The sequence below is a fragment of the Scyliorhinus torazame genome, chromosome 4 (genome assembly GCF_047496885.1).
Source record: "Scyliorhinus torazame isolate Kashiwa2021f chromosome 4, sScyTor2.1, whole genome shotgun sequence".
Lineage (NCBI taxonomy): Eukaryota > Metazoa > Chordata > Chondrichthyes > Carcharhiniformes > Scyliorhinidae > Scyliorhinus > Scyliorhinus torazame.
The window spans coordinates 62,216,824-62,241,170 of NC_092710.1; the positions used below are offsets into that span (position 1 = coordinate 62,216,824).

The following is a 24,347-nucleotide window of genomic DNA, read 5'->3' on the forward strand; positions in this document are numbered from 1 at the left end:
ATCGGTTTGTGTCGGGGAGAATGGATGGGGGGTTCCTGAGCTGACACAGGGCAGGTATTAGAAGGATGGGGGACCTGTTTATAGATGGGACGTTTGCGAGCCTTAGGGCGTTGGAGGAAAAGTTCGGGCACCCCCTGGAAATGCCTTCAGGTACATGCAGGTAAGGGCGTTTGTAAGACGGCAGGTGAGGGAATTCCCGCTGCTGCCAGCACGTATGAGCCAGGATAGTGTGCTCTCGGGGGTGTGGGTTGGAGAAGGCAAGGTCTCGACAATCTACCAGGAGATGCAGGAGGAGGTGGAGGCTTCGGTGGAGGAGCTGAAAGCTAAATGGGAGGAGGAGCTGGGGGAGGAGATAGATGAGGGTACGTGGGCTGACGCTCTGTGTAGGGTAAATTCTTCCTCCTCTTGCGCCAGGCTTAGCCTGATACAATTTAAGGTTCTGCACAGGGCGCACATGACTAGGGCAAGGCTGAGTCGTTTTTTTGGAGTAGAGGACAGGTGTGTGAGGTGTCCGGGGAGCCCAGCAAATCACGCCCACATGTTCTGGGCGTGCCCAGCGCTGGATGGGGTCTGGAGGGGCGTTGCGAGGACGGTGTCTAAGTTGGTAAACACCCGGGTTAAGTCGAGTTGGGGGCTTGCACTATTCGGACGAGCCGGGAGTGCAGGAGGCGAAAGAGGCCGGTATTCTTGCCTTTGCATCCCTGGTAGCCCGGCGGAGGATTCTGCTACAGTGGAAGAAGGCGAGGCCCCCAAGCATGGAAGCCTGGATGAGCGACATGGCAGGGTTCATTAAACTGGAGAGGGTAACATTTTGCCTGAAGAGGATCTGTGCAAGGGTTCTTCAGGCTGTAGCAACCGTTCCTAGACTTTCTAGAGGAGCGTTAGGAGGTGGACAGCAGCAGCAGCAATCCGGAGGGGGGGGTTTACTACTGTGTTTATTATCGTTTAATGGGGGGCTTGTATATTGGGGAAATATGTGACAAAGCTATAAGATGTTTATTTATGTGTTCTTTGTTTTTCTTTTTTCTGTAAGGGGGGGTTTTGTTGAAAATATGTAAAAATTGGAATAACAATATTTATTTTTTAAAAAAAAACACGTCTCCTCCCAAAGCATTGCAATCTGGATCTCGCTTTCGCTGGGCGAGATCCAGATCTGCATATTTAAATGAGCCCAATGCCTGATTTAAATATGCATTCGCTGGATTCTGCTGGTGCCCGGGATTCACTGGCTGTGCCTGGGCGATCTCGCCAGGGTGCCATTTAGTACTCGTCCACGTGTATGTAGATCAGTCATAACAACACCTGGGTGGGTCTCCCAGGCCATTGGAGACCCCCAGGTGGCTGGGCCCGAATGGGGGGGAAGGTGGCCTTGCCCATAACAGTTGGGGTGAGGGGCTCGAGAACCTTGCAAGAGGTAAGTTGGGTGAAGTTGGGGGGGGGGGGCGTCTGGAGGCCACAGTGAGATCTCTGAGGGGTTTGAAAGATCAGGCTGCCTTTAAAAATGGCGTCCTGATTCGCGAATAGTCTAGCTCGCCAGTGCAGGAAATGGCTAAAGTGGAGCCTCGATGGGGAGTTCCTCGCCGAGCCAAAAAAACGGCAAAGTGCCGTTGAATAGCGGGATCATCCCACGAAACGCGCACAAAACTGGACATCCAATTGTTTTGGTTGAACCGCACCCAAGGTCACAATTTTAACTCGATGTAAGTGAAGGAGTTTTAAATCAGATAAAATGTTAGGCGCGATTTTCCGGCCTCGTTGTGCTCTCGCTCAAGCGTAACAAGGCCGGTGAATAGCGGGAGAGGCCAAAGATGAGATCCGCACCGGCGCCAAACAGTTTGTGATGCAACCGGACCGCTCCCATAGGCGAAATTGGGATCTCGCCGTAGCGTGGCGAGAAACTAATTATCACCACTTAAGGCTCATTTTCATACAGTCAATGATAGCGAACCCATATCCAACGTCCTCCCATCATTTAGCCGCTCCCTATCGTCTCCATCAGCTCCGGGAGTAACCCACTTCCACAAGCTCAGCATCAGGCTGGGAACCAGCTGAGTCCTGGGATCCAGCAGCCTTCTGACTGCTGTCTTGCCTGGGGTTCCTGCCTCCACATGATGTGCATCATCAGCAGTGTGGTGCTCACCAGATTGTGCCCCAGAAGCCTGTCCACTAACATGTCCCACTGAGGTGTGTGTATCTGCACTGGTGGGGGTTGCGGATGACAGCTGTGCCACGACCACGGTGGCATCCTCAAAGCTCTCCTCCGAGGTGTTCTCCTTGGAGTCAGGCGAGGGGGCCGCCCAGGATGGGCCGGTGCCGTCGGCTGGACGACCTGCAGAAGAATGAACATGTGGTGAGCGGGAGGGATCGGTCAGTCAGTAAGGCAATAACAACTCACGTTTGACAGGTCCCCCAGGTGGAGCCCAGTGGTTCCTCGCCTCTGCGTCGTCCGGCAGCCTCCTTGTGGCTGCCCGATCTGTCCTCAGCCACCCCCGTCACCTCTGAGGAGGTAAGGATTCTTATGTCCGGCACCACACCGCCAGTTTGGGTCCTCTCCCGCTGATTGTGGGCGAGCTTTTCCTGAGGAGATACAGAGGGGGCATTGTTAGCCATACGCTTGGTTCACAGTGGTGGGAGAGGGCGTGTGAAGGTGGGGTTGAGAAGGAGGGAGACCAGGGAAGGAGGACTGGGGGGTCACATGGAGAGTTGTGCGGTGTGGGGGGGGGGGGGGGGGGGGGGAAGGGTCTCGGGGGTGGGGCGGGGGGACGTTGGTGTCTACTCACTCGTGCTGCCCTATGTAGATTCCTTCTTCCTGCACTGCTGACCAGTCCTCTTGGTCATACTACTCGAGCTGAAAGTCACCGCCCCCTCATCCCAGGCAGCACTGGTTGCCTTGTGGTACACCCTCCGGAACCCTCGGGGGAACAAGAAATCCCTCCTGGCCTCCACTGTGTCTAGCAGTCTCCCCAGGTCAGCGTCCCAGAATCTTGGGGCTAGTCTCCTCGGCGCCATTGTTGTGAGCAAGCTGGGGTTAGCTGAGCAAGTGCAGCTTAAGTGCCGCTCAACCGTGTTAGCTGGGGTCTGGAGATCACGGTCCTGCTGAACCAGCTGGCGAGCCGTTATTTGCAGCGAGAAGCCCGTGAGGCCTCATTTAGTGGACCAATTGATGTTGAATTGCATTGTGCTGGGAAACTTGCGGCAATTGCCGCTCGCTACCACACTGAGAATTTTTTCCAGAGAATTGCACCCCTCATCAAAAGAAGAACCAGGCAACGTGCCTCAATGAGTACCGACCAGTGGCCCTGACTTCAGTCGTAATGAAGTGCTTCGAGAGGTTGATCATGAAGCGCATCACCTCCATCCTCCCAGAACGCCTTGATCCACTGCAATTCGCATACTGCTGCAACCGGTCCACATCAGACACCATTTCCCTGGCCCTACACTCATCCCTAGAGCATCTCGAAAACAAGGACTCCTACATTAGACTCCTATTTATTAACTACAGCTCCGCCTTCAACACCATAATCCCAGCCAAGCTCATCAAAGCTCCAAAACCTAGGACTTGGCTACCCACTCTGCAACTGGATCCTCGATTTTCTGACCAACAGACCACAATCAGTAAGAATGAACAACAACACCTCCTCCACAATAGTCCCCAACACCGGCGCCCCGCAAGGCTGCGTACTTAGCCCCCTACTCTACTCCCTGTACACACACGACTGCGTGGCAAAACTTGGTTCCAACTCCATCTACAAGTTTGCTGATGATACGACCATAGTGGGCCGGATCTCGAATAACGGTGAGTCCGAATACAGGAGGGAAATAGAGAACCTAGTGGAGTGGTGTAGCGACAACAATCTCTCCCTCAATGCCAGCAAAACTAAAGAGCTGGTAATTGACTTCAGGAAGCAAAGTACTGTACACACCCCTGTCAGCATCAACGGGGCCGAGGTGGAGATGGTTAGCAGTTTCAAATTCCTAGGGGTGCACATCTCCAAAAATCTGCCCTGGTCCACCCACGTCGGCGCTACCACCAAGAAAGCACAACAGCGCCTATACTTCCTCAGGAAACTAAGGAAATTCGGCATGTCCACATTGACTCTTACCAACTTTTACAGATGCACCATAGAAAGCATCCTATCAGGCTGCACCACAGCCTGGTATGGCAACTGCTCGGCCCAGGACCGCAAGAAATTTCAGAGAGTCGTGAACACCGCCCAGTCCATCACACGAACCTGCCTCCCATCCATTGACTCCATCTACACCTCCCGCTGCCTGGGGAAAGCGGGCAGTATAATCAAAGATCCCTCCCACCCGGCTTACTCACTCTTCCAACTTCTTCCATCGGGCAGGAGATACAGAAGTCTGAGAACACGCACGAACAGACTCAAAAACAGCTTCTTCCCCACTGTCACCAGACTCCTAAATGACCCTCTTATGGACTGATTTCATTAACACTACACCCTGTATGCTTCATCCAATGCCAGTGCTTTTGTAGTTACATTGTATATGTTGTGTTGCCCTATTATGTATTTTCTTTTATTCCCTTTTCTTCTCATGTACTTAATGATCTGTTGAGCTGCTCGCAGAAAAATACTTTTCACTGTACCTCGGTACACGTGACAATAAACAAATCCAATCCAATCCAATCATCTATTATTTGCTAGGATTAGTTTCTAATTTACCAGTGCCACCTCGAAACCTTTCCACCTTTCAGGCTGAGGCAAGTTGTCTCTTTCCATGGCTCTGTACTGGCGAGAAGAAAAGCAGTGTGGACCTGATTGGTTTTTTTCAAAAAAAATTTCAAAAACTGTAAGGAGTGATTCATAGGACAGCAGCTGGGTGTCTGTTGAGTATTTTTTCTCTAACCTGGGACAGTGGTTTTAGTTACTAATCGAAAACAAATCAATAGTGTAGTAACTAGCTAAACTAATCCTGTGTTTTTGGGGGGCAGGTGTTTAGGAAGTGTTTCCAGTCCTGCGATCGACCTCAGCATTTTAAGCTTAAGGAGCAGCCATGAGAGTCACTGCAGAACCTCTAAGAAGTGGAGAGTATCTTGAGTCACGTGTTCTAGGGATGGTCACCCCAGAGACGGTAACGATTCAGCATAAGTAGATGGATGGCTCTCTGGAAGAGCAGTTAGTACAGGACCCTTCGGGGTGTCTGCCATTCTCAAATTAATGCTCAGCATTGGAGACTGTTGGGAGGGACAATAAGTTTGAGGAGTGCAGACCAGGGCACCCATCAGCAAGGGACTGCACAGGGGGAACACTAAAGAATAGAAATGCAGTCATTAAAGGAGATTCACTAGTTAATGGCCAGACAAACATTTCTGTGAGCAGTGTCTTTATGCATGATGCGTTGCCTCCATGTGCCAGGATTAACAACACCATAGCAAGGGTGCGGAATATTTTACAGGCGGCGGGGTTGAGCTGGAAATTGTGGTGCACATTAGATATTGACGTCCTATGGTCAGATTTTCAGGAGTGAGGGGGAAAGTTGAAAAGAAGAACGTTAAAGGTGGTAATCGTTGCCAGCAAAAGTTGAAACAGGAAGTTGAGGAGGTTCGGTGCACAGCTTGAGGCATTGTGCAGGAGGGACGGCTTCAGATTCTTGGGGCCGGTCTTCATTTTGTATGATTTTGCTGTTTTTCGGTTTGCATTTGCATCCAGTTAAACATTAGCAACATACAAAATAGGAGAGCAGGAGGCCATTCGGCCCTTTGATCCTGCTCTGCCATTCATTATAATCATGGCTGATTATCCAACTCAATAGCCTAATCCCGCCTTGTCCCACATATCCTTTCATCCCCCTCTCCCCAAGTGCAGCAGAAACAGAGAACATGACAAAAGCCATTGTCTACTATACTCAGTGCAGACTCTATCTCGTCATGCCCTTTCTATCCACTGTCTGATATTGAATCATCTCACAGTCAAACTTCGAGTTGAACTTCCAAGCTCATCATAAAGATCATCTGCTTCTATCTTTGTAACATTGCCTGTCTCATGTCCTGAATCAGCTTATCTGCTGAATCTTCATATGTACCTTTGCTTGATCCTGGCTGGCCCTCAATTACCTCTAATCTTGAGGAACTCAAAAATTCTGCTGCTTGTCTCCTGACCTTCCCCAAGTCCAGTTCAAATGATACGTTTATACTTGCTCATCTATAATGGCTCCTGGTCTTTAAATTGTCCAGTTTAACCTCATCCAGCTCCAAAGCCGTCCTGTGTCACTGAAATTCTCTGTTGCTGTGATGCTGATGTCTTGTGCACTTACTCCTTCACACCATCGCTTGTGGCCAGATTTCAGCTTTTTTGTTCCCCACTCTTTAATGTTCCACCTATCTACCTCCCTCTGCTGGTTGAAACATAACCATTTTTGTTTTGGTCACACATACCATATCTTGCTTTGTATTGGGTTCATCAGTTGATTCCACCTCTGTGAAAAGCTGTGGCACATTTGTTGATAGCAAATGCTCTATATAATTCTAACCTGGTGATGAAAGTCATGACTACACAAGGTTCACTGATGGAAATGAGTGTGAGATACAAGTGGATCATATTGGAAATCAGTAGTCCAATATGATCCAGTTGTATCTCACACTCATTTCCTGCTGTCACAATTTGATTTACTCAGAAATAAAACAGCAGTGGACACTTCATGACAGAGAAAACTAATCACATTAAAATTCTTGTAGATTCTAAATCCTCATTTTCCTTGAAATATTTTTCCGAATTCTGTTATAGTTTCATCCGGTTTGTTTCCTGTTATGGCCTGAATCACCCATGTTCACCATGTGTCAGAACACAGCGCAGTGACTGTTTTCTGTGCTCAAAACCACAAGTAAATCCCATCACTGAGCAGATGATTTCTCCCTCATTCTCAATGTTTATCTTTCACTCTGATCCTCAACATTATTCATTATAATTCGTGACAGAAAATCACTGAACTCGCAGAGAAGGGAAACCGGACGAACAGTTCCAAACTTCTCTTAAATCTGGTGACGGAGAAAGGCTCTCAGGCCCTGAGGGTAATGTGGGAATCCTTTGTGAAGATGCGCCATTCTGTACCAAAGTTGGACAAAATACTGAAAGAAATAAGGGAATCTGGTACGGTAAAATCACACAATGAACAAAATTTTAGATTGAAACTATACATCACAATAATAATACACATGTGATTTCATGAAATATGAATTTATTTCAACAGGTTCTGATTCACGCATGAACGTGAAGCGAGATGTATCGGAAATACCAAATCACCTGAAAGGTAAAACAATGACATGGTGATTTTGAGCTTTTTGTTCTCTTGTAAGAATCACTTGTTTCGAGTATTTCAGAACCTGAAAATCAGAACTAAAAAGGTTGGGACAACAGGGCAGAATATACTTTTAATTTGTCATTAATTCTTAAAACCTTCTGCATACGTACACACCTGGCAGGATCCTGATACACTGTGAAATTCTGTACACACCTGGCAGGATCCTGATGCCCTGTGAAACCCCGTACACACCTGGCAGGATCCTGATACACTGTGAAACCCCAAACACACCTGGCAGGATCCTGATACACTGTGAAACCACGTACACACCTGGCAGGATCCTGATACACTGTGAAATCCTGTACACACCTGGCAGGATCCTGTTGCCCTGTGAAACCCCGTACACACCTGGCAGGATCCTGATACACTGTGAAACCCCGTACACACCTGGAAGGATCCTGATACACTGTGAAACCCCGAACACACCTGGCAGGATCCTGATACACTGAAACCCCGTACACACCTGGCAGGATCCTGATGCCCTGTGAAACCCCGTACACACCTGTCAGGATCCTGATACACTGTGAAACCCCGTACACACCTGGCAGGATCCTGATACACTGTGAAACCCCGAACTCCTGGCAGGATCCTGATACACTGTGAAACCCCGTACACACCTGGCAGGATCCTGATACACTGTGAAACCCTGTACACACCTGGCAGGATCCTGATACACTGTGAAACCCTGTACACACCTGGCAGGATCCTGATACACTGAAACCCCGTACACACCTGGCAGGATCCTGATACACTGTGAAACCCCGTACACACCTGGCAGGATCCTGATACACTGTGAAACCCTGTACACACCTGCTGGAAAAGTTGAAGAAATATTATCTTCTACAGCACAAAATGTGTGATCAGGAAATGTCCATCCAGTCTTTGAATGTGTACAGATGTTCAGCAATAGAGAATTAATTCATGGAGAAATGTAAACGACAATGTTTACCGTGACTTTATATTTATTGAGTAGCTTTCCAGTGGATGTTCGCGAGAAAGAGATCCTTTTTCTTACTCATTCTACTCTTAAGAATAATTTCTCACTCAATTTCTTTTTGAGCAAGTGTAACGACTAATATATTTGTACTTTCCCAAAGTTGCATTATCGGAAACTCAGGCCAAAATGAAACCAGGCAACATATTTTTTGGTGGATCAGTTGGAATGCACTACGTCTGAAGTTTTACGTCTGAACAGGATGTAATGAGGTGGACTGGAGTTTCTATACTCGTGATTATCGCTGATCTGACAGGGCTTTTTTAGAAAGGGTAAAATAGGATACTATCGAAATAGTGAAAAGTTGCAAACAGTGTAAGTTGAAGACATTTTCAGATTCAGTTACATAAATCATTGAAATGCCATGAACAGAGAAGAATTAAAAGCTCTAATGGAATGCTGTTCTTTAAACCTAAAGGACAAGGTTTTTTCACACTAGTCCCGAAAGATGTGCTTGTTAGTTGAATTGGACATTCTGAATTCTCCCTCTGTGTACCCGAACAGGCAACGGAATGTGACGAATAGGGGATTTTCACAGTGTTAATGTCAGCCTACTTGTGACAAGAATAATGATTATTATTAAGGATGCGAGGGGTAGAAGTCATGCTTCAGCTATACAACACCCTGGTTAGATGATAACCTACAGGATGATGAGCAGTTCCTCACATGCATACAACATGTCAGAAGAGAAATATTGGGCTCAGAGTGAGTATAGTGTAGATTTGATATCGAGGATGATACTTGAACTCCAAGAGTTTAATTATAGGGAAAGATTCCTCAGACAGATTTTTGTTCCCTGGAATTAAGAAGATGAAGAGGTGATTTGATCAACATAGCAACATAGGTATTCGGAGCAGAAGTTTATTCAGCGCTTCGAGCCTTCTCCACCAGTCAATCAGATCATGGCTTATGTCTTCTTGGTCTCAAATCCACCTCCCCACCTGTTCCCCATATCCCTTTCACCTGTTTTCCATCAGAAATATATCTATTTCCTTCTTGAAACCACTTAATGACTCTGATTCCATCGTACTATGGGGTAGTGAGTTCCACAAATTCACCACCCTCTGTGAGCAGCAGTTCCTCCTCATCTCCGTTCTAAACCTACTGCCTCTCAACCTATGTCCATGATTTCTCATTCCAGATTGTCCCACAAGGTGAACATTTGGTCTGATTTTACTTTATAAACCCCTTTTAGTATTTTATATACCTTGATCAGATCCCCTCTCATCCTCCTAAACTCCAGCGAGTATAAGCCTAAACTTTTTTCTTCAATTTAAAGTACCCAATTCTTTTTCTTTCCAATTAAGGGACAATTTAGCGTCGTCAATTCACCTACCCTGCTTATCTTTGGGTTGTGGGGGTGAGACCCACACAGACACGGAGAGAATGTGCAATGCCACACAAACAGTGACCCGGGGCCAGGTTTGCACCTGGGTCCTCGGCGCTGTGAGGCAGCAGTGCTAACCACTGTGCCACCATGGTGCCCTAAGCCCAAACTGTTTAATCGCTCCTCGTACATCAACCCTTTCATCCCCAGAATCAATCTGGTGAACCTCCTCTGAACTGCCTCCAATGCCACCACATACTTCCTCAGCCAAGGAGACCAAAACTGGACAGAAAACTCCAGATGTGGTCTCACCAACACTCTATGCAATTGCAACAACACTTCTCTACTTTTATACTCCAGTCCTTTTGCAATAAATGCTAACGTTCCATTTGCCTTTTTAATTACATGCTGTACCTGCAGACTGACTTTCTGCGATTCATGAACAAAGACGCCCAGATCCCTCTGCCCAGTTGCATTTTGAATCTGCTTTCCATTGAGATAATAACTTGCCTTTCTATTTTTTCGGCCAAAATGGATATCCTCACACTTATCGACATTCAACTGCACCTACCAAATTTTGGCCCAATCTTTTAGCCTATCTATATCCATCTGTAAATTTGTTACATCTTCTTCACTGCTTGCTTTCCCACCTATTTTAGTATCATCCACTAATTTTGTTATGTTGTACTCTATCCCTGCTTGCAGATCATTTATATAGATTATAAACTGTTGAGGTCCGAGGACTGACCTCTGTGGCACCCCGCTAGTTACAGTTTGCCAGCCAGAGAAGGACTCATTTATCCCAACTTTCTGCTTTCTGTCAGTCAGCCAATCCTCAATCCAATCTACTATTCCACCCCCAATTCCCTGCGATCTCACCTTCTGGATCAGTGTTTTATGCGGCACCTTGTCAAATGACTTCTGGAAGTCTAGATATACCACATCCACAGGTTCCCCATTATCTACATTGCTGGTTATGTCCTCAAAGAGCTCACGCAAGTTTGTCAAGCATCAGTTACCCTTCATAAAACCATGCTGGCAATGATGGATTGAATTTTGTCTTTCCAAATGTTCAGTCATCTCCTCCTTCATGATTGATTCCAGCACCTTTCCCACCACAGAGGTTAAGCTAACCAGTCTATAGTTTATTACTTTTTGCCTCTTTCTCTTTTTGAATAGGGGTGTCACATTAGCATGTTCCCAATCCACCAGGACCCTTCCAGAATCCAAGAAATTCTGAAATATCATAATCAATGCATCTACTATCTCTGCTGTCACCTCCCTTAATATCCTGGGGTGCAGGCCATCAAGTCCCGAAGACTTATCTGCCTTTAATCCTCTCAGTTTATTCAATACCGACTCCCTTGTGATGTTTATTGCACCAAGTTCCTCTGCATTAACCTTAGTTTTTAGAAATGTTTTATTATCTTCTATTGTGAAGACAGAAGCAAAATATTGGTTCAGCGCCTCTGCCGTCACTGTGTTCCCCATTATTACCCACCCAACATCGTCCACTAAAGGGCTAACATTTACTTCAGCTGTTCTCTTCCTCTTTATATACTTACAGAAGCTTTTTCGTATCAGTGTTCATGTTTTCTGCTAGTTTCCTTTCGCAGTTTATCTTGGCTCTTTTGATTTTATTTTTAGTAGCCTTTTGCTGAACCTTAAAGTCCTCCCAATCCTCCAGCTTGCCACTTACTAACTTTTACAGTAATGTACGCCCTAGATTTTGACTTTGTCGTCCTTGACTTCCTTGTTTAGCCATGGAACGTCTTTCTCCCTTTTTCAATTCCTCTTCCTCTCAGGAATATACTTTAATTGAGAGATATTTAATATCTCCCTGAATATCTGCCATTGTTCCTCAACTGTCCTGCCCTCAATTAACTGTGCCCACTCTACTTGGGCCAATTCTTTCCTCCGGCCTGTTTAATTACCTCTGTCCAACGCTGAAACTCTTATATGGCACTCTGTCTTCTATCACTCAATCTGAATTTGAAATTCTAGCATGCTGTGTTCACTCTTTCCAAGAGGATCCTTAATGACAAGACTATTTATCAACCCTTCTTCATTATGTGGTAGTAGAGGTGTTACGGTACCTGATACGCTGGAGCACCATCGGTGGAAACTGTATGCTTTCTGTTGGTTAAGATGTATGTTAGCTCCGCCCTGCTTGGCGGGGTATAAGAGCCCGTGCAGCCCCAGCAGCCTTCATTCTGTACCTGAGCTGCTGGGGGAAACATCTAGCTTATTAAGGCCTTCAGTTGAACTACAACCTCGCTTTACTGGTCATCAACCGTGCATCAATTTAATAAGCTAGGTTTTAAAGAAGAAAAAGGATGGAGCTCCGAATCAAGCCGAGTGTCTGCAACGCAGCCCCCACGCAGCGAACTCAGCGGCAATCTTCAAGCACTGGCTGGCGTGCTTTAAAGGGATCTCGGGACAGCCGAAAACACACCCACGGCAGAGCAGAAAATGCAAGTCCTGCACTCGAGGGTGAGCCCGGAGATTTACACCCTCATCGAGGAAGCGGAAGACTTTGATGCAGCAATAGAGCTGCTATAAGGGCATTATATTCGCCCGGTAAACCAGGTCTACGCCGGCACCTGCTAGCAACGAGGCGACAAACCCCTGGGGAATCGCAGGAAGAATTCTACCGTGCACTCCTGGTGTTGGGGAGAAACTGCAGCTGCCGCAAGTTTCGGCGAGCGAACACTCTGAACTCTTGGTCCGGGACGCTTTCGTGGCAGCTATGCTATCCTCACAAATCCGCCAGCGACTGCTAGAAAAAGACACTCTAGGTCTCAAGGAGGAACGGGCCCTTGCAGGCTCCCTGGACCTGGCCTCCAGAAACGCCCGCGCTTCCGTTCCCGACAGCGGCAGCACCCTGAACAGCGTGGAACCCTTCCGCAGCTGACCCCGAGACATCCCCCATCCCCCACAAGCCTGCGCTGCAAGGTGGCCTGGCAACCCCGGGGGGCCCGCTGCTACTTTTGCGGGCACCCCCACCAGCGCTGCCCGGCCCACGCATCCACCTGCAAGGGATGCGGCAAAAAGGGCCATTTCATGGGGGTATGTTGGGCCCGTGCGGTTGCCGCGGTCTCCGGTGGCGAATGCGGATCACCACAAACCTCTCCACGCCCCCATGCGGCCAGCGGTCGCCGCCATCTTCCTACTCCAAGGCCACGTGCGGACCCCGGGCGCCGCCATCTTGTCCCGCGGATGCCATGATAGAGGGATGGGTGCCGCCATTTTGTGCACCCCCAGCCATGTGCGACCGATGGGAGCCGCCATCTTGGATGAACCCCCAGGACCCCAGCTCGGCTGACCACACACTGCCCGAAGAGAACACTCAACTGCTGCGATTAGCCTCGGTGACTCTGGATCAGTCCCGGCCTCGAACACTCTCAACTGCTACAACGACTGTATTCATCAACGGGCACGAGATGTCCTGCCTCATTGACTCTGGGAGCAGGGAGAGCTTCTTACACCCCAACACGGTAAGGCGCTGTTCTCTCCTCATCTACCCCGTTTATCAAAAAATCTCCCTGGCCTCCGGTTCACACTCAGTGGAGATAAAGGGGTTTTGTTTCGCAAACCTCACAGTCCAGGGAAGGGAGTTCAAAAATTTCCGTCTCTACGTCCTTCCCCACCTCTGCGCGGCCACACTCCTAAGTTTAGACTTCCAGTGTAACCTCCAAAGTCTAACCTTCAAATTCGGCGGCCCTATACCACCCCCCCCCCTCACTGTCTGCGGCCTCGCGACCCTTAAGGTCGACCCGCCTTCCCTGTTTGCGAACCCGTTGCCACCAGAAGCAGAAGGTACAGTGCCCAGGACCGGATTTTTTATTAGGTCAGAGGTCCAAAGGCTACTGAGGGAAGGAGTCATTGAAGCCAGGAACAGCCCCTGGAGAGCTCAAGTAGTGGTGGTAAAGACCGGGGAGAAGCATAGGATGGTCATCGACTACAGTCAGACCATCAACAGGTTTATGCAGCTGGACGTGTACCCTCTCCCCCGCATATCTGACCTGGTAAACAGGATCGCGCATTACAAGGTCTTCTCCACGGTGGACCTTAAGTCCGCCTACCACCAGCTCCCCATCCGCACTAGTGACCGCAAATACACTGCCTTCGAGGCAGATGGGCGGCTCCACCACTTCTTAAGGGATCCCTTCGGTGTCACCAACGGGGTCTCGGTCTTCTAGCGCGGAGCAGGATGGGTCCGAGTGCTGTCAGCCAGGTCGGGAGCGAGATCCCAGAGGAGGACTTCCTGGGGAAGACAAGGAGAAGTTCTTGAGGCGTCTGGTTGGTGGTGGTACAAAGCAGTGACCGGATGGAGTGGAGGGCATCAGGGAGGACTCCTGCCAGCGGGAGACCGGGATATTCCTGGACCGTAGGGCCAGTAGGACGGTCTTCCAGACCGTTCCGTTCTCCCTCTCTACCTGTCCGTTACCCCGGAGGTTGTAACTGGTCGTCCTGCTCGAGGCAACGCCCTTGCTGAGCAGGAATTGACGCAGTTCGTCGATCATAAAGGAGGACCCCCTATCACTGTGTATGTAAGCGGGGAACCCGAACAGTGTGAAGATGCTTTGGCGGGCCTTGATGACGGTGGCTGCGGTCATGTCGGGGCAGGGTATGGCGAATGGGAACCGGGAGTACTCGTCAATCACGTTCAGGAAATACGTGTTGCGGTCGGTGGAGGGGAAATGGCCTTTGAAGTCCATGCTGAGGCGTTCAAAGGGACGGGATGGTGGCTCTTGCATATGAGGTGAGATTGAGTCGGTTAGGATTGTATTCGCTGGAGTTCAGAAGAATGAGAGGGTATCTCAGTGAAACCTATAAGATTCTAACAGGACTAGACAGTATAGATGCAAGAAAGATGTCCCCGATGCTGAGGGTGTCAAGAACCAGGGGTCACAGTCTGAGGACCATTTAGGACAGAGATGAGGAGAAATTTGTTCACCCAGCGAGTGGCCGGCCTGTGGAATTTGTTACCACAGGAAGAAATTGAGGCCAAAACATTGTATGTTTTTAAGAAGCAGTTAGATATAGCACTTGGGGTGAAGGGGGTCAAAGGATATGGTGGGCGGAAGGCTGTTAAGTTGGATGATCAGCCATGATCATAATGAATGGCTGAGCAGACTCGAAGGACTGATTGGCCTCCTCCTGCTCCTATTTTCTATGTTTCAATATTTCTGATACAGAATCATCGACCTAAAATGCAGGCTCCTTTCCTCTCTTCACAGATGCTGCCTGACCTGCTTTGTGTTTCCAGCATTTTCTGTTTTGATTACCCTAAATCATCTCTATATATCTTCAGAATGACAGTAACTCTTCACTGTGATTTGGTAACTATAAAACTGTTGGGAATATAAGAGATGACCTGGCTGAGTCCTGAAACAACAATTTGTCCCCTGTCTATTCAGTCTGTCCCCTACTCAGTACACATAATGTGGGGAATCCTCCAATTTTCATTCGATGTGCGCACCTCCTTGTTCTCTGACTTCATAGTACCTCCTTGCCCTTCCCACCCTCCCCTTGCATAGCCTTCCTTTCACATTAACCCCCCTTGTCTTTGCCAACCACACTCTCATTTTACACTCCACCCTCGGTTGAACTTCAGTCGGACAAAGGGGAGGCTGCATGATTCCCGTAGCACAGTGCTGTCCAGACTGACAATAGTGCTGGACAGTGGAGCAGAACATCCCTGTACTCCCCAACCCTGGGCACAGTACCAATTTCACCCAGTGACCGTGACGGAGCCGCAATATATTTCCAAGTCAAGATGGTGAGTGACATGGCGGGGAACCTCCAGGTGTTGGTGTTCCCATGTATTTGCTGACTTTGTTCCTTACCTATCCTGGGGCGCATTGTAATAAGCCCCTCTGACCCGAAGACTGCACTACTCAGACCCTCCTACTCTGCTACGTCAGTGTAAAAAAAATCCTTGACCTGTTTGCCATTCAATGTTCCTTACGGTTCAAGAGCATTTGTGACAGCATCGAGCAAATTCATGACTGAGAAGTCAGTCTCTTCACTGCCTTGGAGGAGGGGAAACTTGCGATTCCCCACATGATGTCTGTTAACCCATTGGGGTCACAACTCCCAGCTTAGGATCCCTTGCAGTAGAACCCCTCTTGGCTTCTAACCAGGAGGATTTATAATGCATTGTTTGTCAAACAGGAACATAGTTTTGGAACATATGTTTGTGGAACATAGACTCCACACAGAGAGTGACCCAGCGGGGAATCGAACCTGGGACCCTGGCGCTGTGAAGCCACAGTGCAATCCACTTGTGCTACCGTGCTGCCCTAATTGCATTAATCATTAGAGAGAAAATATACCTTCAGAGAAACCTCCATGTTTGGTAAGTATTAGAAGAAAATGAGGATTTGAACATTTGCTCAGCCACTGGTATCTTTTCGGCAACGATTCCAATAACTGAGTTTTAACTTGTATATTTATCTCTATTGGAAGTGTGAATGCCATCTTGTCCCATTTTACTGAATGCTAAAATAGACTTGGAAAGTTGTTTTTCTATCAATAAAATTGCGAATCACTTTCTGTCTGTTCTAATTGAAGATGTTCAGCGGAAACACAAGGAGACACTCCGGGTACAAACTGAAACACTGAGAGTGAACACTATCCTAATAAAGGACAAGTTTAAGATTTTCCAGCTGGTTGATCGATACGCTGAGCTAACGGTCATTTCTACTGTTCGAGATCGGACACTTGTAGAACATGAACTGCTGGCAAGAGGCCGAGACCATGAAGAGTGGAGAGAGAAACATCTGCGGAGAGAACTGGAAAAAATCCGACCTGATCAGTTGTTCCAGAGCAGTTTTTCCTGGAGAAAATCCAAATCTGGGAGTTCAGCAGCAGTGAGTGGAGTCCCGGGAATTGGAAAAACAACAATGGTACAAAAGATTGTTTATGACTGGGCCACTGGGAAAATATACCCACACTTTCAATTTGTTTTCAGTTTTAAATTCCGGGATTTGAATAGTATTAACTGTAGAATAAACTTGAGGAATCTGATACAGTTTTTCTATCCTTACTTTGGGAATGTTCTGGGAGAGCTCTGGAAGAACCCAGAGGGATTGCTGTTTATATTTGATGGTTTGGATGAATTCAAGGAAATGATCAATTTTGCTGGCAATCGGAGAAATACAGAACCTTTGTCCATGTGCACAGATCCCGAAAGCTGGTGTGAAGTGTCTGACATTGTGTACAGTTTAATACAGCACCAGCTGCTCCCAGGATGTTCAGTGCTAGTGACCAGCCGCCCCACTGCATTACATTTATTGGAAAAGGCTGAGATCAGTGTCTGGGCTGAAATCCTGGGATTGGTTGGTGATGAACGGAAGGAATATTTCAACAAGTTTTTTGAAAATCAGATGGTGGCAGCAGCTGTTTTCAAACATGTGGAGGAGAACGAGATCCTGTACACCATGTGCTACAACCCTTCCTACTGCTGGATCCTCGGTCTGTCACTGGGTCCCTTCTTTACACAAAGTGACAGGAAACAGCAGCACATTCCCAAGACCATCACACAACTATATTCCTACTATATTTACAACATTCTGAAAAACCACAGCCGAGAGATTGAAAACCCCCGCGATGTGTTACTGAAGCTTGGTGAGATGGCCTTCACAGGAATCTCCGAGAAGAAGATTGTGTTTAGAAATGGTGATTTAATCGAGTCCAATCTGCAACCTTCCCAGTTCCTGTCTGGGTTCCTGATGGAACTTTTGGAGAGAGATGATTCTGCTCAGAGCTTGGTTTACACATTCCCACACCTCACCATCCAAGAGTTTGCAGCAGCACTCGCACAATTCCTGACTCCAAATAGCGAGAACATCGGGAAACTCCTCAGTGAAGCCCACAGTAAGGGAGATGGACGATTTGAGATATTTCTCCGTTTTGCTGCTGGGCTCTCCTCCCCACAGTCAGCTTGGCCCCTGGAGAAGTTTCTGGGTCGATTTCTTCATCAAACAACCTGTCGAGTGATTGACTGGGTGAAGGAGAAGGTTGAAGGACAGATTGGAAATACAAAAAATGAAACTGGTAAAAGGAACCTCCTGAACACATTTCACTACCTGTTTGAGTCTCAGAATAAAGCACTGGCTCGGTCCACGGTGGGATCTATGCAAGCACTTACATTTCGTGAAATGCGATTGACCCCAATTGACTGTGCGGTCCTGTCTCAGACCATTGGACTGTGTGATACAATAGAATATCTCAGTCTACAAAAGTGCTACGTTCAGTGTGAAGGACTCCAAAGGTTGGAACCCGTTCTGCACAAATGCAAGGGGCTGAAGTAAGTTTGTTTGGTCGATAGCTGGTATTTTCATTGTTGTAAAAGAGAAAAATCCCTTCCAGTTCACAAAAAGAGAGGCCGACTCAGAAGAGCTTCACAAAATAAGAATATAAAATTCCAAGGTGGAAAGTAAGAATTATGTCTTTACTAGCAAGTTGTTGCTTTACGTGTTGATGACTGAAGTGTATGAGCGTGGAATTAAGAGGAAAATAAACAGTGATATCTATTTATATTCACAGAATATATATATTCTAAATATAATAAATGCTAGTGCAGAAAAATGCATTGGAAATACTAATAATTAACCAGACAAACTGTAAGCTGTACAGATCACAAAGGAAAATAACTCCTGTCTAGCATCATAAATAATCAAATGGTTTCTGGTGGAGACAGTGAAATCCCTTACATTTTCATAATTATGTAGAAATATCTTGTCAGGACTAATTATTTAAAACGTCACTCAATTCTGTTCATTAGTATTGCGTTTGTTCACGGGATATGGGCAATGCTGGCAAGGCCAACATTTGTTGCTCATTAGGGGCTGTTTAGCACAGGGCTAAATCGCTGGCTTTGAAAGCAGACCAAGGCAGGCCAGCAGCACGGTTCAATTCCCGTAACAGCCTCCCCGAACAGGCGCCGGAATGTGGCGACTAGGGACTTTTTACAGTAACTTCATTTGAAGCCTACTTGTGACAATAAGCGATTTTCATTTATTTTCATTCATCCCTAATTGCCCACGAGAAGCTGGTTGAGAGCTGCTTTTTTGAACCACTGCAACCATGCATTGTAGGAAGACCCACAGTACTATTAGGAAGGATTTTCCAGTGACTGTGAAGGAACAGCAATATGTTTCTAAGTCAGGATTGTGAGTGGCTTGGAGGGGATGTGTCATGCCCTTATCCTTCCAGATGGTGGTGGTCGTGGGTTTGGAAGGTGCTGCTTAAGGAGCCTTGGTGAGTTACTGCAGTGCATCGTGTAGATGGTACGCACTGCTGCTACTCTGCGTTGGTGATGGAGAGATTGAATGATGGATCGGGTGCCAATCAAGTGAGCTGCGTTGTTTTAGATGTATAAAGCTTCTTAAGCGTTGTTGGAGTTGCACACATTCAGACAAGGAGAAAGTATTCCATCACACTCCTGCCTTGTAGATGGTGGACAGACTTTTTGGAGTTAAAAGTTGAGTTATTCCCACAGAACATTTTTTTTAATACCCAATTCATTTTTTTTCCCAATAAAAGGGCAATTTATGTTGTGAATCTATGGAATTCCATGCCCAGTGAAGCAGTAGAGGCTCATTCATTAAATGTTTTTAAGATAAAGATAGATAGTTTTTTGAAGAATAAAGTGATTAAGGGTTATGGTGTTCGGGCCGGAAAGTGGAGCTGAGTCCACAAAAGATCAGCCATGATCTCATTGAATGGTGGAGCAGGCCCGAGGGGCCAGATGGCCTACTCCTGCTCCTAGTTCTTATGTTCTTAATTTACCGTGGCCAATCCACCTGCCCTGCACATCTTTGGGTTGTGGGGATGAGACCCATGCAGACACGGGATTAAGGGGCAATTTAGCATGGTCAATCCACCTGCCATGCACATCTTTGGATTGTGGGGATGAGACCCATGCAGACACGGGAAGAATGTGCAAACTCCACACGGACAGTGACCTGGGGCCGGGATGAAACCCGGGTCCTCGACGCCGTGAGGCAGCAGTGCTAACCACTGTGCCACCGTACCGCCCCCACCGCAGAATTTCTAACCTCTACCATGCTCCATATGATTGATCCAATTAAATTACTGGTGAATGGTAAGCCCCCAGGATGCTGATAGTGAAGGTAATGCCATTGAATGTCAAGAGAGATGCTTGATTCCTCTGTTGGTGGAGTTGGTCATTGCCTGTCATTATTAAAGTCAATCCTGAATTTGTCCAAGTCTTGCTACATTTAGACAAATGCAGAAATGCTTCGCTATTGGAGAAGGTGTAGATCGTGCTTCAAATTGTTCATCTGCAAACACCCCCACTTCTAATGTGGTGGAGGGAGGACCATTGATGATTCATTGCTGAAATGGTTGGGCCTCAGACACTACCCTCAGGAACTCCTGCAGTGATGTTTTAGGATTAAGATGTTTGATCTCCAACAATCACAACCATCTTCCTTTATGCTCAGTATGTTTTCTCTCTCATTCTCATTGATTTGTTTTTAAAAATATGTTTCCTTGGAAAAAAATGTATTGAACTTTTATTATTTTATACCCCCAAAATACAAAAAGTACAAAAATGACAAACAACAGTAACCCAAATAATAAGAACATGAACCAAGTCAACCCACCCTCCCTTACTCCTTCACACCTCCCCCCCCCCCCCCCCGCCTCTCTGCCCCCTCCCCCCAACAACAGCTAACAGTGACAAATTCCTTAAAGTACAATATAAACGGTTGCCATCTATGATAGAACCCTGTAATTGACCCCCTCTCGGCATATTTGACCTTTTTGAGGTACAAATACATAGAAACATTGAAAATAGGAGCAGGAGGGGGCCATCGGCCCTTTGAGCCTGCTCCACCATTCATTATGTTCGTGACTGATCATCCAACTCAAAGTAATCCCTCTTTCCCCCATATCCTTTGATCTCCTTTGCCCCAAATGCAATATCTAACTGCTTCTTGAAAACATACAATGTTTTGGCCTCAACTACTTCCTGTGGTTCATAAGATATAGGAACAGAATTAGGCCATTTGGCCCATCCAGTCTGCTCCGCTATTCGATCATGGTGGAGCTCCTCCTGGTCTTAACTCCACTGTCTTGCCAGGTCTTCATATCCCTTCAACCAATTACCAATTAAAAATCTGTCTAACTCTTCAAATTTACTCACTGCCCCAGCATCCACCACACTCTGGGGTAGCGAATTCCACAGATTCCACAAACTTTGGGAAAAATAGTTTCTCCTCGACTCGATTTTAAATTTGCTGCCTCTCATCCTAAGACTATGACCTGTCATTCTAAAATGCCCAGCAAGAGGAAGCATCCGCTTCACGTCAATCTTATCCATACTTTTTATCATCTTGTATACCTCAATTTGATCTTCCCACATTCTTCTAAACTCCAGAGAGTATCGGCATAAACTGTTCAATCTCTCTTCATACAACAAACCTCTCATCTCTGGAATCAACCTAGTGAGCCTCCTCTGAACTGCCTCCAATGCCACTACATGTTTCCTCATATCAGGGGACCAAAACTGTGCACAATACTCCAGGTGCGGTTTCACCAATGCCTTGTATAGTTGCAACAACACTTCCTTACCTTTGTACTCTATACTTTTTGCTGTAAATGCCAACATTTCATTTGCTTTCTTTGTTATCTGCTGGACCTGCATGCTGGGTTTCTGTGACTCATGAACGAGGGTCCCAGATCCCTCTGCAACGGAGCACCCCAAAGTCTCTCTCCATTTCGATAATAATTTGCCTTACCATTTTTCCGACCAAAATGCATATAACGTCTTATCCACGTTAAACTCCATCTGCCACATTTTGGCCCACTCCACTGACCTATCTATATCCGTTTGTAAGGCTCTTATTTCCTCATTGCAACTTAATTTTCCACTTACGTTTGTGCCGTCTGTAAATTTGGCTATAGATTCTTCGATCCCTGTATCAAAGTCACTTATGTAGATTGTAAATAGCCACCTGGACCCCCAAATACTAAAAACTACCCCACCCTGAGGTGCTGACCACAAAGTTCTTACTCTTCCCTAAGTTTAACATGTACCCAGATAAGGAGCCAAACCTCATCAATATATTCATTATGCCCCCATCACTGGCTCCGGACCCCTCACGTATAGCAGAAGGTCACCCGCATTCAAGGACACCCTGTGTTCCACCCCACCTCTAACAATTCCTTTCCACTTATTTGAGGCCCTCAGGACAATAGCCAGTGGATTAATCACGAGTGCTTTAAACAAGAGGGGAGACATAGGACACCTGCCTCACCACCCCAAAAGAATAGAATCACCACTGTGCAGTAGGAGGCCATTTGGCCCATCGAGTCTGCACCAACCCTCTGAAAGAGCACTCTACCTAGGCCCACACTCCCAACCTGTCCCCATAACCCAGTAACCCCACCTAACGTTTTGGGCACTAAGGGGCAATAATGGCCAATTCAACTAACCTGCACATCTTTGGACTGTGGGAGGAAACTGGAGCACCCGGAGGAAACCCACGCAGACAATTGGAGAATGTACAAACTCCACACAGGCAGTCACCCAAGGTCCCTGGAGCTGTGAGGCAGCAGTACTAACCACTGTACCACTGTGCCGCCTCATGTAGCCAAAATGACCCTGAACTCATGGTGTTGGTACGCATGCAGGCAGTAGGAGCCTCTTGCAACTGCACTCACGACACAAACCCAGGGCCCAGTCCAATCTTCTCCAAGATGGGGAAGAGGTACCTGTACTCAACACTATTAAATGCTTTTTCTGCGTCCAGCGACACGATTAACTCTGGTTCCAGCCTAGCTGCTGGGGTGAGAACCGCATTGGATGACAACTTTCAGCCCTTCACAAATCCCATATGGTCCTCCACAACTACATCCGGGAGTCAGTGTTCCAACCTCAGCGCCAAGATCTTTGTGTTTACATTAAGCGGGGAAATCAGCGGATACGACCCACACTCTGTATGGTCCTTATCCTTTTTCACAAGAGGGGGAGATGGATGCCTGCAGCAACGTCTCGTAGAGAACCCCGCTCTAGGAAATCGCGATACATCACCCTTAATAAAGGATCCAACTCATCCACAACTTCTTATAAAATGTTATCGGGAGCCCATCTGGACCCTAAGGCTTTCCTGAGGCTTTTCAAACTTTCAGTCTCAGCGATGACTCCAGCTCTTCTGAAATTACTCCCCACCTTGGGAAACTGTAGATCCTCTTAAAACGTATGCCATTCTCCATTTGTCCCTGGTGGCTCCAACCTATAAAGCAACTCATAAAAGGCTCGAAATGCACCCTTCTCCTTGTCTGGGACAGAGACCAGCCTACTGTCTGAATCCCTAAACTGAAAGACATCTCCAGCAGCCTCCTGCCACATTAGCTGGTGAGCAAGAGATGTCTGGCCTTCTCCCCGTACTCATACACCACCCCTGGCACACTGTCCTGTCCGTAGATAGCAGGTCAAACTACAATTGTAGCTTTTTCCTGCGTGCTAATCATTCCGGAGCAGCGTCACTCGCATACCCATGGTCCACTCCCAGGATCTCATTCACTATTGTCACTCCTCCTTGGCCAACCCATCCACGTGTGCCTTTTATGATATGATGGTCCCTCTAATCAACGTCTTCAACACCTCCCACAGAGTAGGTGGCGATACCGTCCTATTCTCGTTAAACTCCACACATCCCCTAATAGCTTTGGAAACCTTATGACAGAGCCAATGCCTGATAAAAGCCCTACATCCTACCTCCATCCTGTGCGCTGCATCTGACCTGCCTCTAACATCAGATCTACCAAGCGCGGAGAATGGTCAGAAATAACCACCGCCGAATCGTCTGTCTTTTACACCCCGGGGAGAAGTGCCCTACCCATGACAAAAAAGTCTTATCCTCGAGTACACTGGGGGGAAAAAAATGAGAACTCCTTGCCTGCATAAACGTCATGGTTTGCACCTCTTGTCTTTTCCATGAATACTGCTAACACCCTGGCCAACCCCAAGGTTCCAGTGACTTTAGCCTGGAGTGATCCAGCTTCTGGTCGAGCACACAGTTGAAAGCCCTCCCTAAAATCTAAATCCGGTATTGCGATCAACAACTGCCGTATAAACATCGTCCCAGTTTGGGCAGTGTACATTCACTTAACACCACTGCCTTCCCCTCCAATGTGCCTGCAACCATCACGTATCAAGCCCTCTGATCAGCAAGACCTTCCCGCATAAAACATACCCTTTTGTTGATTAGAATCGCCACTCCATATTCTCCCCGTGTCTGCGTGGGTCTCACTCCCACAACCCAACGATGTGCAGGGTAGGTGGATTGGCCACACTAAATTGCCCCTTAATTGACTTTAAAAAAAAAAAAAGAATCGCCACACCAATGGGCCCTGCTATTAAAACCTGAATGAAACATCTGGCTTAGCCAGGCCTTCCGCAGCCTGGTCTGGTCCTGCACCCACAAGTGAGTCTCCAGTAAGAACACCACATCGGCCACCAAACCCTATAGTTGCCGATTTCACTGGCCCCCCAGTTGCCAATTTCACTGGCCCCCCCGAGGCCCCGCACATTCCCAGTGACTAACCTTGTCGGTACAACGGTGGCAAACCATCCCCTCCTTACAAATTACTGGGTTCCAGGCCCACTTAAGATGGCCACCGGCTCCACCCCAAGGATGAGACAAAGGAAAATCCCCACGTTAATGT

The 24,347-nt window shown here is 47.3% G+C and overlaps 1 protein-coding gene across 6 annotated transcripts in view; it reads left to right on the forward strand.

The window, feature by feature from the left end:
• LOC140410257 (NACHT, LRR and PYD domains-containing protein 3-like) overlaps positions 1-24,347 on the forward strand; it is a 159,627-nt gene that overhangs the window by 91,939 nt on the left and 43,341 nt on the right. For 5 of the 6 annotated variants that reach the window (XM_072498218.1, XM_072498221.1, XM_072498220.1 and 2 more), the window contains 3 exons: positions 6,935-7,106; positions 7,207-7,266; positions 16,218-17,955. In XM_072498218.1, the coding sequence (XP_072354319.1) occupies positions 6,935-7,106; positions 7,207-7,266; positions 16,218-17,955 (1,970 nt within the window). The remainder of the gene's footprint in view (positions 1-6,934; positions 7,107-7,206; positions 7,267-16,217; positions 17,956-24,347) is intronic. The other variant, XM_072498224.1, reaches the window with a different exon arrangement.